A 14,659-nucleotide genomic window follows, 5' to 3' on the forward strand; every position below is an offset into this window, starting at 1 on the left:
CTGCCCAAGTTTTCTTCAGGAGCATCCTACTTAGTTTCTTAAGAGAATGGAATTCTGCTTTATATATGTTGGTAAGCTGAATAGTGGAGGGTAACTGAGTCCTCTTGCTGACGTTGTTTGAAGTCAGACTAAAACAAGGGTGTATTTACACAGCTGACCGGCAGGACTGGAACTCCCTTCTCTTGCCTGTAACAGCTAACATTACCCAGTTAGTGATTCCAGTTCTGGTGTCACGTAGTAGGCAGTCATAGGAATGTAAGGAGAGAGCTATATGGGCACGGCTTAAAACTTAAAACGTCTTTGGAATGTTTTGTTACCCTCTTAAGGCAAAAACCCCCCTGGAGCAGGAAATTTTCAACCTCCTCAATAAGAACAAGCAGCCAGTGACAGACCCTTTACTGACTCCTATGGAAAAGGCCTCCCTGAAAGCCATGAGCCTGGAAGAGGTAAGTGTCCCAGGCCCTTGGATACACCCAGGCATCCTATGCTTCAGCCAGCATTCACCCTCAATTGAGCCAGGAAGTCACTGTAAATGTAATTTGTTGTAGGCCAAGATGCGCCGAGCGGAGCTTCAGAGGGCCCGGGCTCTGCAGTCCTACTATGAGGCTAGGGCTCGAAGAGAGAAGAAAATCAAAAGCAAAAAGTAAGGAGGCCCCTGTGGGCTGGTCTTGGGTTTCGTGGAAGATAGTGATGTGGCTGGTCGTGAATTCTTTGGAGAGAGACGTGGTAACTAAGGTCATGTAGAAGAGGTCTCAAACAGGAGTGCTAGCCTTTCCCCCACAGACCAACTTCATCCAGTTGTGCCTATTTCAGTAATGCCTTTTCTGGCTTTGGCTGCCATTCTTGGGTTTGCCATAAAGGGGACTGTTCCATTATCTTCTCTCCCTTCCAGGACATCACAGGGTAGTTCTGCAGAGTGAACTCCAAATTCCACAGCTGTCGAGGCCAGTAGGCCTGCCTTCCTGCCTTTCTGTCTCTGTGGATGTTGTTTTGTTCCTCCCTTGGGCTGAGGAAGCAGAGGGGACTCTTGGCAGAGGTCTGCCCTGGGGGCTGCAGGGACCAAGAGTCTTGCCAGGTCTCCATATAGTCCCTGCTATCAGTTAGCTCTCTGATGTCTGGTCTAGTCTGTGCAAAGGGGAGCATGGAATATTCTTGCATGTGGCATCAGTGCTTGAGCCAAATCTCAAAATCCTTCCCTCCTGTCCCTCTTACTCTGTAGGTATCACAAAGTTGTGAAGAAAGGAAAGGCCAAGAAAGCCCTGAAAGAGTTTGAGCAGCTGCGGAAGATGAATCCAGCTGCGGCATTGGAAGAACTGGAAAAAATTGAAAAGGCCAGCATGATGGTGAGACTGACTGCCTATTACCCGCAACCTCTTTGAACCAGCCTGCCAGAGAAGATGCTGAGGATCTCGTTTTTCTTTCTTTCCAGGAACGAATGAGCCTTAAGCACCAGAACAGTGGGAAATGGGCCAAGTCAAAGGCAATTATGGCCAAATATGACCTGGAGGTAAGAGACCATCAGGGCCAGAGAAGAGATGGAAGTGGAGAACAGAAAGGAAAATCAGTCCATGCTAGCAGAAGCAGAGTTGGGGAAGAGCCATGAGTGATGGATGGAAAACCAGGAATCTAAAAAGACATCAGAAAAATCTAAGGCAGAGAGGAAAATGACCAGAAACAAGGTGGAAAAGGAGAGATGAAAGGGAAACAGCATTGAAGGCAAGTCCAGTAAAGGGGAGAAAAAAATTTTATTTTCATTTTACATGTTGATTCCTTGAGGACAAAGATTTTGTCTTCTGTTTTATTCCATAGCTACTAACACAGTGTCGTATGTGCAGTTTAAATAGTAGTTATCAGTAAGAAACATGTATCACCTCACATCAGAAGAAGGTACCTTTAAGAAAGGCTCAGGAGGTCGGGCCAGCAGGTGGCGTAGTGGTTAAGGCACTGGACACTCCCACTTGGCCGGCCATGGTTCAAGTTCCGGACCTGGTGGCTTGCTTTCTCACTTTCCCTCTCTCTCCTCTCTGCATCTCTCTCTCTGTGTCTCTCTCTGGTCAAATTAAATGAATGAATAAATAATATTAAATAAATAATTCTTTTAAAAAAAAAAAGAAAAGAAAAATTAATGGATCAGGAAGGGGTCAGCAGGTGGTGTAGTGGTTATGGTGCTGGACTCATACATGGCTGACTGTGATGTGAGTCCCAGACCCGGCAGCTTGAAAATCATGCCAGGCATATGTGTTTGTGTGCCCAAAATCCTGAGAGAAGAGTGGAGGCAAACGGATTGAGGACCCCTCCACGCAGGTGATTTCTCACTTTCTCTCAGGCAAGCACAAGAACCACGTGGCAAAAACCTTTAAGAAAGGGCTATGGCATACTACTCAGCCATAAAAAAATAACAAGACCCTGGCATTTGATAGAAAGTGGTCAGATATGGAGGATCTATTGCTGAGTGAAATAAGCCAAGATACGAAAGAAAGATATTGTGTGTATCCACTTAGTATATACTGACTATCCGCACTCTATGGTAGAGATAGAAATTTTGGAGGACATAAAAGCAGTGCAAATAGTTAACGAGGATAAGGCAGTGCGGAATGGGGCAGAACAAGAGAAGAGGATAGAGAAAGATAGCAAGAGAGTAGAGAGGCATGACATTAGTAGGACACAGATATGGTTTATTACCTGTTGATGATGGCATGTATAGTATTCTCAACTGGATTGGTCTGAGAAGCATTTCATGTTGGGTAAAGTCTTTTTACAAGCAAAATGAGAAACTGTGATTGACTGTTTAAAAAAATAATTGGAATAATAATAATAATCGGGAAAAAAATGAAAAGCTATTGGATGATGAAGATGGGGATTTTAATGTCTCTGTATTGACTGACATGCATGGTATTCCTTCTGGTAAAAGAAATGTAATGCACTGTAAAGTCGTACGTGATTCAATGTAATATAAATAAGATTATGATAATAAATCAATTTTTTAAAAAGAGAAAAAAAAAGAAAAAAAAAACTTTAAAAAAGGGGGAAAAAAAGGAACCAGCTGATAGTGTAATAGTTATGTCCAGTGACATAACCATGTAGTTGACTGTGGTTCGAGTCCCGGATCCAACAGCTTAAAACTCACACTGGACACATGTATGTACATGCCCAAAATCCTGAGAGGAGACTGGAAGAGAAGGGATTGCGGCATGGCCATCCCCCCCGGGGGTGATTTCTCACTTTCTGTCTCTCTGTCTCTTTCTATCTCTCCAGTGCGTACACACACCCTATAGCAAAAAATCTCTCTTTAAAAAAAAGGGGGGAGGACCAGGAGGTAGTGTGGTGGTTAAGGCGCTGGATGCTCCCACATGGCTGACCACGGTTCAAGTGCTGGACCTGGTGGTTTACTTTCTCATTTTCCCTCTTTCTCTCTCTGTGTCTCTCTCTGTCAAATTAAAAATGGAACAATTGGCCAAGAACAAAGAACTGACGCAGAAACTCCAGGTAGCCTCGGAGAGTGAGGGCGAGGAAGGAGGCCCGGAAGAGGAAGAACTCCTTGTCCCCGATGTAGTGAACGAAGTGCAAATGAATGGCGATGGGCCGAATCCCTGGATGCTCAGGAGCTGCACCAGTGATACAAAAGAGGCAGAATTCCACGAGGACCCCGAACAACTACCAGAGCCTGTGGCCAGCGAGGCTTCTGAAAGTGAGGGAGATGAAAGGCCAGTGGCAGAGGAAGAAATGTTGTTGAAAGAATTTGAGGAGAGGCGATCCCTTAGAAAACAGTCTGAGCTCCACCAGGACGCAGAGCTGGTGGGCAGTCAAGAAACAAAAGGTGAGCTGTGGGAAAATGGAAGGGGGCACTTCCTAGTGCTGCGGACGGACTCTGAGAGGAAACATGAGCATCCACCCGCACACGCTGCAGAGTGGCTGGGCTCTGGGGATGCCCCAGAGTGAGCACACTGGTCCCTGAAGAGGAATTAGACTCGTAATAACAATTTTTCTTCAAAGGTATTTAATAATCTGCATGGCTGTGTGGTATGTTCAGACACATTTTCTCTTCTTGGGGTTTATAGCCCTCAAAGAGACATAACTAAATCATCCCGGACATGAGGACACAGGGCAGCATTGCTGGTACCTGCAAACCAGAGAGACGTGTGCGCGGCCGGGGGCATATGGGAAATGCATTCACGCCTATCGGTGGGTTTGGGGACGATTAGGAAACTTGTTTAAATTGCTAGGGTTTTTCATTCCATTTCTAAATTAGGAGTGGCACTTTTAGCGCTTCATCATGTTAGCGTGCATGTCAACGTAGGGCGAGACCGGACAGGAATGATGGACTCTACGGGCTATGTCTGAATGAGAGTTGTGACTCCACGCTCGGACTATTTGTACGTTACGCTTCCTACCTGTTATCTTGAAGAGATTTTATGTTAACAGTGTGAGCACCCTAGAATCTGGTCAGAGCGCTCCCACTCTGGAGTAAACCAGGACATTATGAAGCTTGCATAGGAAACTACATTGAGAAATCACCTGGTTGTCTGAGCAGATCCCCATGATTTTGATTTGATTTCACATAGGAACAATGCATTTAGATGATAGCAAAAACCTGTGTTTGGATGGCAAAATGGTATTTATTTATTTTGCCAGAGAGCATGTGCACATGAGGTGTGTGTGGAGGCGGGGGAGGGGGGAGTGAAGCACTCCCCAACAGGGCCTGGCCACTCTAATCCTTTTTTCTCCGGGTCTCTATCCTGTCAGGATCCTGGGCATGTACACACACTCAGTATGTGTTTTGCCCCTGCCCGAGGACAAAGAGATAGGGTACCCCAAGAGGAAGGGCTGTGGATTGAGAAAAGACAGAAGAGACAAAAGCGGGGTCACCTGACCAGCACTCTTTTATAGGGTAGGCAAAGCCACATGCTTCAGCAGTGGAGCACCTCATGGTTTCTTTCTTTGTGTGTGTGTGTCTTTGTTTAGAGGTTTTGCATGCCCTGCAGCAATAGCGCAAAGACTGTGTCTGCTTTAAGGTGCTCCCTGCAGTGTTTCGAGCTGCTGGGGCTGAAACTCAAACCCAGGTCGCAACTCAAACTCTGGTTGGCCATGTGAGATCTGGCTTCCTCTGGGCGGCTTAATGGTACTCTATGGAGTTGGCCCAGCAAAGATTTTGTTGTTGTTGTTGTTTAACGAGATTTCTGCTAGGGACCAGCAGTTAGCCTAATAGCTAAGTCGCTGAACTCCCACGTAGTCAACCGCGGTTCGAGTCCCGGACCCGGTGGCTTAAACTCATGCCGGGCGCATATGCGTGTGTGCCCAAGATCCCGAGAGGAGAATGGAAGAGAAGGGATTGCGGAATGGCCATCCCCCCTGGGGGGGTGATTTCTCGCTTTCTGTCTCTCTGTCTCTGTCTGGTGAGCGCACACGCCCTATAGCAAAAACCTCTCCAAAAAAATTTAAAAAAGAGAGAGATTTCTGCTATAGGACGAATGCGCTTACCAGAGAGACAGAAAGTGAGAAATCACCCTCCAGGGGGTACTGCCACACTGTAATCCCTTCTCCTTTCTCCTCTCAGGATCTTGAGCACACAGACACACAGTGTGAGTTTAGACTGCTGGGTCCAGGACTCGAACTGCAGTTGACTATGTGGGAGTCCAGCGACATAACCATTACACCTTCTGCTGGTTCCATAAAGATTTATTTTACAAGAGCTGTTATTTGGAATGTACTGGAGGGACCTTTCATTAACAGTTTCCAGCTAGAGATTTCTGGGATTGCTAATTAGGTCATGTCTGAGAGGGTTTTAGAAAGCAATGCTACAGGCTAAGATTGTGGTGCAGTCTATATATGACCACAGGATTCTAGCAGTATCTTCTTCCTTTAAAACTGATCATCTAGAGCACTGGATGGTTGCACAGTAATAAAACATGATGCTCTGCAAGGCCAACCCACCTGAGAATGTTCTAGGTTCGTGTCTAGAGACCTCCTTGAGTACAGCAGGCATGCATGTGTCCATGATTGGGACTGGTAGAAGGCTGGGGGGGTAGGCCATAGCATCAGGACCCTGTTAGGGAGTCTCTCTCTCTCTCTCTCTCACTCTTGGAAGAAGTAAATTCTTTAAAAAACAACATTTTTTTAAAACTGATTACCTAGTTAAATGTATACAACAGTAGGTTATTTATTTATTTTTTTTGGAGAGGTTTTTGCTATAGGGTGTGTGCGCTCGCCATACAGACAGAGAGAGACAGAGAGATAGAAAGCGAGAAATCACCCCCCGGGGGGATGGCCACACCGCAATCCCTTCTCCTCCATTCTCCTCTTGGGATCTTGGGCATGCACGCACACATGCCCAGCATGAATTTAAGCCACCGGGTCTGGGACTCGAACCGCGGTCGACTACATGGGAGTCCAGTGACACAGCCATTACGCTAACTACTGGTCCCCCAGCAGTAGGTTTTTTGATGAAAAATAGATTTGAATGTCCTTGGATAATAAATAGGAATTTCTCAATCTGCAAAATAATGGCCTCAAATAGTGGCAAATCATGAACCCCAATCAAAATGAGCAAAGAAACTTGATTGATCAGACATAAACATATACACGTCCAAAGGCCAAATTGAAGGAGGTGCAGTGGCATCAAGCCAAAGCTAGAGAGCAGGATCGGCTTGGGAATGGAGGCAACCTGAGGCAGTGCAGAGGACACTTTAAAGGAACGGCATTTTATGTTCCTACAAGGCTCTTGTGACTGGTGGTATTTGCTCAACATGTTGCCAGTGATTGGAAGCGAAAGCTACATCCACTTTAGAGAGCAGCTAATTCACCTCTTTTTGACCCAGTCACAGAGATTATGAGGTAGTGAGTTAAAGTATGGAACAGGTGGGCCAGACGGCGATGCAGTGGTAAAAGACAATACTCGGCAAGGCAGTCACACGTGGGAAAGTTGCTGGTTCAAATCTGAAGGCCTCCCTGAGTACACTGGTCACCTTTACGCCCATGATCTAGGTCTGGCTGAAGGCTAGACTTTTTTCTTTTTCTGGAGAGGGTTTTGCATGTAGGGTGCATGTACTCGCCAGACAGAGTGAGACAGAGAGACAGAAAGCAAGAAATCACCCCCCCAGGGAGGATGGCCATACCACAATCCCTTCTCCTCCATTCTCCTCTCGGGATCTTGGGCATGCACGCACACGCACCTGGCGTGAGTTTAAGCCACCAGGTCCGGGACTCAAACCGTGGTCGACTACATGGGAGTCCAGCGACATAGCCATTACGCTAACTGCTGGTCCTGAGAATGGAGATTTTTGAGGCAATATCAAACAGTCCTGGATGAGGGTTTTTCTACCACCACCCCTAGTTTGCCAGAGAGTGTGTGTACTCACCAGTGATGGGGAGGAAGGAGAAAGCACCCCATGGGGTGTGATCATGGCACAGTTCCTTCTCCATTTCTCCCTCCTTTAAGGAGTTCGGGCATGCATTCACATGTACCCAGCGTGTTTCCCAAGCCACTGTGTCTGAGATGTGAGCTGCATGGTCAGCCATGTGGCATCCAGCTACCTTAACTGCTATGCTATGGGCCGGCCCCCTGGATGAGGGTTTTAGAAGGAGCAAAACATAAAGTACAATGAAGCTGCTTTCAGAGACCACCTGTTAAAGTGGTTCCCTTTTTTCAATTTTGGAACTTCGGGCTATCTCCCCAACCAGGCTTTGCCTCACAGGGAAGTTAAGCCACAGTCCCAGTTGTACAGTGAGTTATTTGCAAAGTGGGGAGTAAGACCCAGGACATCCACTTCCCCAGCATGCTGCTTTTAGCTCCTGAACTCCATTCCCTGCTACCTGAAAGGTAAGGGTTAGCGAGTGTGCCAGGTGATCCAGCGGGCAGGATCTTCTCTTCCCCATTTGTCCTTGTTAGAATGTCTTAGGTGGCAGCTAGTACCCAGTGGGTGCTCAACAAATCCTCATTGACAAGGCAACTTCCCAGCCACCTTTTCTGACAGCTTTCATTCCCACTCTACCCCCACCTCAGATTCTAGCAGCCAGGAGGTGCTATCTGAATTGAAGTCACTGTCTAAGAAACTCAACGAGCAAAAACATATGGTCAGGAAGCCAAAAGTGAGTTCAGCAGAGACCATTCTCCAGCTCCAGAAAGAGGCACCTGGCCCAGAAGAAGAGGAGCCCCTGTTGCTGCAGAGGCCAGAGAGAGCACAGACGGTGGAAGAGCTAGAAGAGCTGGGCAAGGAAGGATGTTCTCTGGATAAGGAGCTCCCCAGACCTGTGTCAGGAGTGCAGCGGTCAGAGGGGACCCTGAAGAATCAGCCCAATGCCCCTAAGAAGAAAAAGGAACACATGATTGATCTACAGAACCTCCTCACCACAAAATCTCCTTCTGTGAAGTCTTTGGCAATTCCCACAACAATAGAGGAGTCGGTGAGCAGAGCCAGGGGCGTGGGTCATTGTGAGGGGTCAGAGCTGGTGCAGTGCACGTGGCCTTTGCATGTGGAGTCAGGGAAGCTTTGTTTTCCTGGAGCACATTCCAGTAGTTGAGAGGTTCCAAGTACTGTGGGGCCAGCCTATCCCCAGCAGTTGTCGAATAGGTGCAGATATGTGGGTACTGCTGGACCCTTATACCCTAACTCCTGACCCACCAAAACCTCCCTGGCATGACTCAAACTGCCCTCAGAGGAAGGAGAGACTCATTCAAAGCTCTGTCTGCATACCAGGCAGCGTGGCTCAGAGGCGAGTTGCTGAGCTGCTGTCAAAGATTGACTCTACTCAGTGGGATCTCAAGTAGTCCAGGGCTCGCCCAATTAAGTCATTGAAACAGCTAACAGGAACCCTGGCACTTGTCTGTCCAAGGACATGAGCTGGAGATAGCCACATTCTGGCCAGGCCGGCTAACACAGGCCGTTCCTTCCTCCACCCTGTAGCTTCCTCACTGACAGTTTAAAATTGTGTCATATGATAATGAGCTAGGGGTATTTAGCCTAGACAGAAGAAAGTTGGAGCCCTGTTGGCTACCGACTGGTTTTGTATTGCGGGGCCATCACCGTTCAGCACTTCCCCCTAGGGGGCGCTAAAATGTCACGACCCAAAATTGAACTGGTCTTGCCAGGAGCCTTAGCTCTTAAGGCAAGCTATAGCTCTCACTGCTGCTGCTTCTTCCCAGGAAGATGAAGAGGAGAGAAACCAAAAGCAGATGATAAAGGAAGCTTTTGCTGGAGATGATGTCCTCAGAGACTTCTTGAAAGAAAAGAGGGAAGCTGTGGAAGCGAGTAAGCCAAAGGACGCCAAGGGACCGGGACCTGACGCTGCCTGGCTGGGGCGAGTGGGGTGGCGTGGGCCTGAAGCCCAGTGCCAGGAAAAGACGCCGGTAAGGACAAAGAAGAAAGTCTGTCAGGAGGGCACTGAGTTCTCCCACCTTGCCCTTAAATGTTTCCCCTGTCTTTCTGACTAAGTACTTAATGCTCCTAGTCTGAAGTCCTGTCCTTTTGCTCTCCAGGTTTCTCATTAAAGCCCCTGAGGGTCCTCCACGAAAAGACAGGAACCTGCCCAATGTGATTATCAATGAGAAGCGCAATATCCACGCAGCAGCTCATCAGGTGAGGCTTAGAGAGCTCTTTAGCTGCCTGCTCTCTTCACTTCAGAGAGAGATGCGAAGTGAGAAATCCTCACTGCCCTGCTCTACTGCTTGGGAGAGCTTACTTGTTCCTAGTTGATCTGGGGTCAAAAAGCGGTGTGTGACCCTGACCACAGAGTCAGATCTATTGTTGCACTAACTGGCTGTGAGATGAACCTTAGCTCGGCGGCGCTGTTTTAATTACGGACTGGGAAGGTTTAGACCTAAAGGATAATCTTTGCAGCAGTGGTGAGGTCCCCAGATCTGCATTTAGAGCTAATCACTGACACGAATGGGTCTTACCCAAACCAAGAATTAGACCTAGCCTAGGTACAGTTGCTAGCTAACTGAACTGCAGTGCGGGATGCCACATGGCTGACTGCAGGTTAGGATCCCCAGGTCCGCCTGAAAACACCCCAGGTTCGTGGGTGCCCAAGGTCCTAAAGAGCTGGAGGGCTGGGGAAAGGGGATCACAGCGTGATGAGACCTGTCAAGCATGCTTCTCTTTCTGTCTATTGCCTCTGTCCATCTTGAGCTCACACATGTGCACTCTATCATGAATGAAATAAACCAAAAATAAATAAATAAATAAAAACAAAGAATTATCATTCTGCAGGTTTGTATCTGTAGTCAAGGTAATGGTCAGAGGCTATAAGGTTTAAGTGCATCTGAAGAAAAATGAAGACAAACTAGTACCTGCTTAGGACAGTGAAAGGATTTTAAATAGTGTCATATGATAATAAGCTAGAGATATTAACAAGAAAGAAAAACAATTGAGCAGGGGGCCAGCAGGTGGCATGGTGGTTAAGGCACTGGACACTCACACATGGCCGACCATGGTTCAAGTCCCAGACATGGTGGCTTGCTTTCTCACTTTCTCTCTCTCTCACCAAATTAAAATGAATGCATAAATAAAATTAAAGAAATCATTTTAAGAAATAAAATTTTTAAAGTTGAGCATGATCACATGAGCAAGAGAGACAGAACTATAACACCCTCAGCAGGGTCCTAATGGTGCCATCCCCCACCAGCCTTTAGCCAGCCTTTTATCACAGCACACATGTGTCTGGCATACTCCGGGGTTTCCAGAGTTGAACCTGCAACCTTCCTGTGTGGAATTGCCTGGCAGAGCCTTGTGATTTACCTCAGCACTGTCCTCTGGCCCTATGTGGTGTTTTTTTATTTTTAAAAAAAATATAATCACAATAAGCTGACAAGTAGTTTTCCAAGAATCTCTTGATTTCCCTCATCTTTTTTTTTCTTCCTTTTTTTAAGCTTTTGAGGTTTTTTCCATAGGGTGCATATACTTGCTGGAGACAGAAAGAGAGAGAGAGAGAGAAGGGGGGAGGGGGGAGGAGAGAGAGAGAGAGAGAGAAAGTGAGAAATCACCCCCTAGGGGTGTAATGGCCATGCTGCAAGCCCTTCTCTTCCATTCTCCTCTCGGGATTTTGGGCACATGCGCCTGGTGTGCTTCTCAAGCTGCTGGGTCCGGAACTCAAACCATGGTTGGCCATGTGGGAGTCCAATGCCTTAACCACCATGCCACCTGCTAGCCTCTTATCTTTTTAATGAGCTATACACTATGGGTTCCAGCATACAGTTAAATAAAGAGCTTCAAGATGGAGGAAGAAAGTAACTCCTGAGACTGAATACTTGGCCCAGGTGTTCTATTTTTCTCCTGGATGGCATGCACAGATCTAGCCATGAAACCAAATGAGACATTCCCCTAACCTAAGGACAGTTCCTTCACTACCATGAGGCCCACCAGATGGTACTCAACTTCTCTTGAGTATTCCCTGAATCTTTCCAAAGATTACTGATTTTAATTTTCCCATTTTTTTCTGCTTTTATGTTTTTTCTGCCTTTGGCCACTGGAGAAGCATTAAAAGATTATTTAAGTATTGGGGCCAGCAGGTGGCGTAGTGGGTAAGATGCTGGATTCCCATATGGCTGACCTTGGTTGGAACCCTGGACCTGGCAGCTTGCTTTCTCACTTTCCTTCTTTCTCCGTTGAGTACATATGCCCTATACCAAATTAACAATAATAAAATCAAGATATTTCTTTAAACAAAATGATGAGTACCGAGCAAGGAAATAGGAACCCTGTGCTCTGTTCTCCTATACTGCTTCTAATTTACTTAGATCACTTTCCTCGGGATTTGAGGCCCATGAGTTTCAAGCCACCGGGTCTGGGACTCAAACTGTGGTCGGCCATGTGGGAGTCCAGCAACTTAGCCATTATGCCATCTGCTGGTCCCGATCACTTTCCTCTCTAAGCCAAGCTTAGGGCCAAGGGAAGTGGCTGCCTTGAATATCTAAGGCCTTCCAGCTCCATCTGCATCCTGTGATGCTGAAGAGAATGAAGTGAAGCGTGACAGCCTGGTAGCGTTCAGGATTCGGGAGTATGCCTTTGGGTTTCCTAAGACACCAACCCTGTGGATCCAGGAGAGGGAAGGAAGAGCTTGCAGGCATAAAGAGAATCAAAGGGTCAGAAAATCCACAGGGCTCTGCAGATGCCTGGGTGCTTCTTGCAGTGACAGTGCTAGGGAGGAAAACCTACTCTGGCACAGCAGCCTTGGAGCTGTAGCCACACAAGGGTGGTGTTGGGGTAGGTTTTCAACACCCAGAGTGTTAGGTAAACTTAGGAGGGTCCTGATCCAACTTAGACTCCTGTACTCCCAGATGTCCTCAGCAGGTTGGGAACCCTACGGTTAGATGGGAGCACTGGGCTGCCTTGGCCATTTGGGAGTGTCCCTCACTTGCAACTGTCATATAGAACTGTGGCCTGCACCAGAACTACCTGACGAGCTGCCAGTAGCGTATACAACTGCACCCCAGGCCTGGCTCACACCAGCTCTCGTCCCCTTTCCTTTTCAGGTGCGAGTGCTTCCGTATCCATTCACCCACCATCAGCAATTCGAAAGGACCATGCAGACCCCTATAGGAACCACATGGAACACCCAGAGAGCCTTCCAAAAGCTGACTACTCCCAAGGTTGTCACCAAGCCAGGCCATATCATTAAGCCCATAAAAGCAGAGGATGTGGGCTACCGGTCTTCCTCAAGGTCGGACCTCTCTATCGTACAGAGGATGCCAAAACAGCTCTCCCTGCGTCACAAAAAACAGCTGAAGAAAAACTCCATAGAATAAGTTGCTGGAGGAGTGACGTCTGGATGTCCAGGACTAGAGCGCTCAGTGCGCCCTCTTTGGCCTACTCTTACGCTGTGCCACAGGATCAATTTTCAAACCAGCTGAGCACGCTGTAGGGTATGCCACATTTTAACAATAAAGGAATTTTTTAATCTATTTAACTGTAGTGTATTCTGTGTCGTCCCACATGTGAATCATTTTTTTCATCTGAAACACCTTTGGATGCTCCAACTTTGCATTTCTCTAGTGGCATCTGTCAGGAGAACCTTGTTTCCCTACCGAGGCTTGTGTAGCTGGTCCTAAATCAGAGTGCAGTAAACATCCCCTAGTCTGTGATCTAAAGTACATCACATCAGAAATCGTTCGTCGTACATAACTGCCGATTTGAAGAGTCGGGGATAACGGTCCACCATTGTATTTTAGCCTCTGAACTTAGCAGCAGGATGTAGGAAACCATCTGCATGTGTGAGCTTCCCAGCTTGTACAACTTGCCATGTAGAGTATCTAGCACTTACTTTCTCTTAACAGGACAGACTTTGCCCTTAATTTACAGGTGAAGTAGATGCAGTTTCCAAAGTGAGCCGCTATTCCTAACCCAGGGCCAACTCCACCGTCAATTCCAAGTCTAATTCCAACTGCAGTTTATTCTAGCATTACTTAACGCTACATGGCAGTTCATGTGGCCTTCTCAGCTCTAAGGAACTTGCCTGCCTTTGGATGAGAGAGCGCGAAAGCCCTCTGCTGCTGAGATCCCAGCAGGGAATTGGGGGGAACCCTCTCCTAGGATATACTCCTGCACGTCTACCTTGAAGACTCAGTCCACCCTCTACCTCTTCCCTTTTTAGACCAAATCGGGCTGGTTTTTGAGCATTACCACCCCTCTGAGGAGTTGTTGGAAGTTATGAGCCCTCCGTAGAAAAATGCAGACATGTAGACCGTTTTACCCGCTTCAGAAGCTTTGGAGACATTTAGAATCCATGAGCCGGTCGCTCTGTGACTCCAAGTTTTCTTTTGCAACCCCCTTCACGGATATGACCCTCTTTCCCCAGCACGCCTCTCTAACTCTGGTCCAAAATGTTTAGCCCTCAAGGGTAGCTCACCCCAATACCTATCTTTTCCAGGCAAAAGATGTTGGAGAACTGTGAGGTATCCCGTGTGAAACTGAACTCGGACCTTAGCCTAACTCTAAAGCCAAAAGCTATAGGACAAATTTCTGTGAGCCCCAGTGGTACCTGTGGTCCCCTACCATCACTCATCCTCCCAAGACATAAGCGCCAGGAAGGGATACAAATACGGTTTCCTAAATGTTCACTGCACAAAGGGCACTTTTAAATGATCAGTTGGCTTGAGATAATCCAGCAGCCACTTGCTGGTTAACACTTAAGACAGCAGCCAGTGGGGGGAAATGGGGGAACCTCTGCCCACTCCTGCCTCCGTTTTAGAGACCACAGCATTCTCACTTTTTGAGCACAAGGCTGACACCTCTGTCCCACCGGCCCCGCAAATTAAAACACCCAATCAAGTGTCCCCAATAAATGGCCAATCCCCGTCTACTTTCGCGGGACCCTCCTTAGCTCCGTTTGTTCCCCGTGTCCCCGAAGTGATGCGAGCGACCTCAACCTTCAGAGGAGACTGCAGGCGCCAGAACGTACTATAAACGACGCCCACTCCCAGCTCTCCGAGCCCCCAAACGGATTCGATTGTTGTTTCGTGGGGCTTTTTTTTTCTTTTCTTCCTCCGAACCTCCGAAGTGTTCTCCCTTCCCATTGGCCGAAGCTGCCCCTTGACGCCACCCTGGCTTTGCTCGCTGATTGGTCCATTCTGGATGTGCCCAAGCCTTTTTCCCAGGGTGTGGCGCCCCCCCGCCCCCAACAGGGTTCTGACCCCTGGCTCCTCCCTTCCCCCCAAGCCCCCCTCTCT

At 47.6% G+C, this 14,659-nt stretch overlaps 1 protein-coding gene across 1 annotated transcript in view; it reads left to right on the top strand.

Annotated features, from left to right (window-relative positions):
- UTP14A (UTP14A small subunit processome component) overlaps positions 1-12,895 on the top strand; it is a 25,505-nt gene extending 12,610 nt beyond the window's left edge. Inside the window, 10 exon segments of the mRNA XM_006172412.3 lie at positions 327-446; positions 549-643; positions 1,220-1,343; positions 1,430-1,514; positions 3,434-3,817; positions 8,000-8,400; positions 9,140-9,262; positions 9,264-9,343; positions 9,473-9,572; positions 12,467-12,895. Of these exon segments, the coding sequence (XP_006172474.1) occupies positions 327-446; positions 549-643; positions 1,220-1,343; positions 1,430-1,514; positions 3,434-3,817; positions 8,000-8,400; positions 9,140-9,262; positions 9,264-9,343; positions 9,473-9,572; positions 12,467-12,739 (1,785 nt within the window). The 3' untranslated portion in view covers positions 12,740-12,895.
- Positions 12,896-14,659: the final 1,764 nt, after the last annotated feature.

Source organism: Tupaia chinensis, unplaced genomic scaffold, assembly GCF_000334495.1.
Source record: "Tupaia chinensis unplaced genomic scaffold, TupChi_1.0 Scaffold144058_1, whole genome shotgun sequence".
NCBI classification, from domain to species: domain Eukaryota; kingdom Metazoa; phylum Chordata; class Mammalia; order Scandentia; family Tupaiidae; genus Tupaia; species Tupaia belangeri.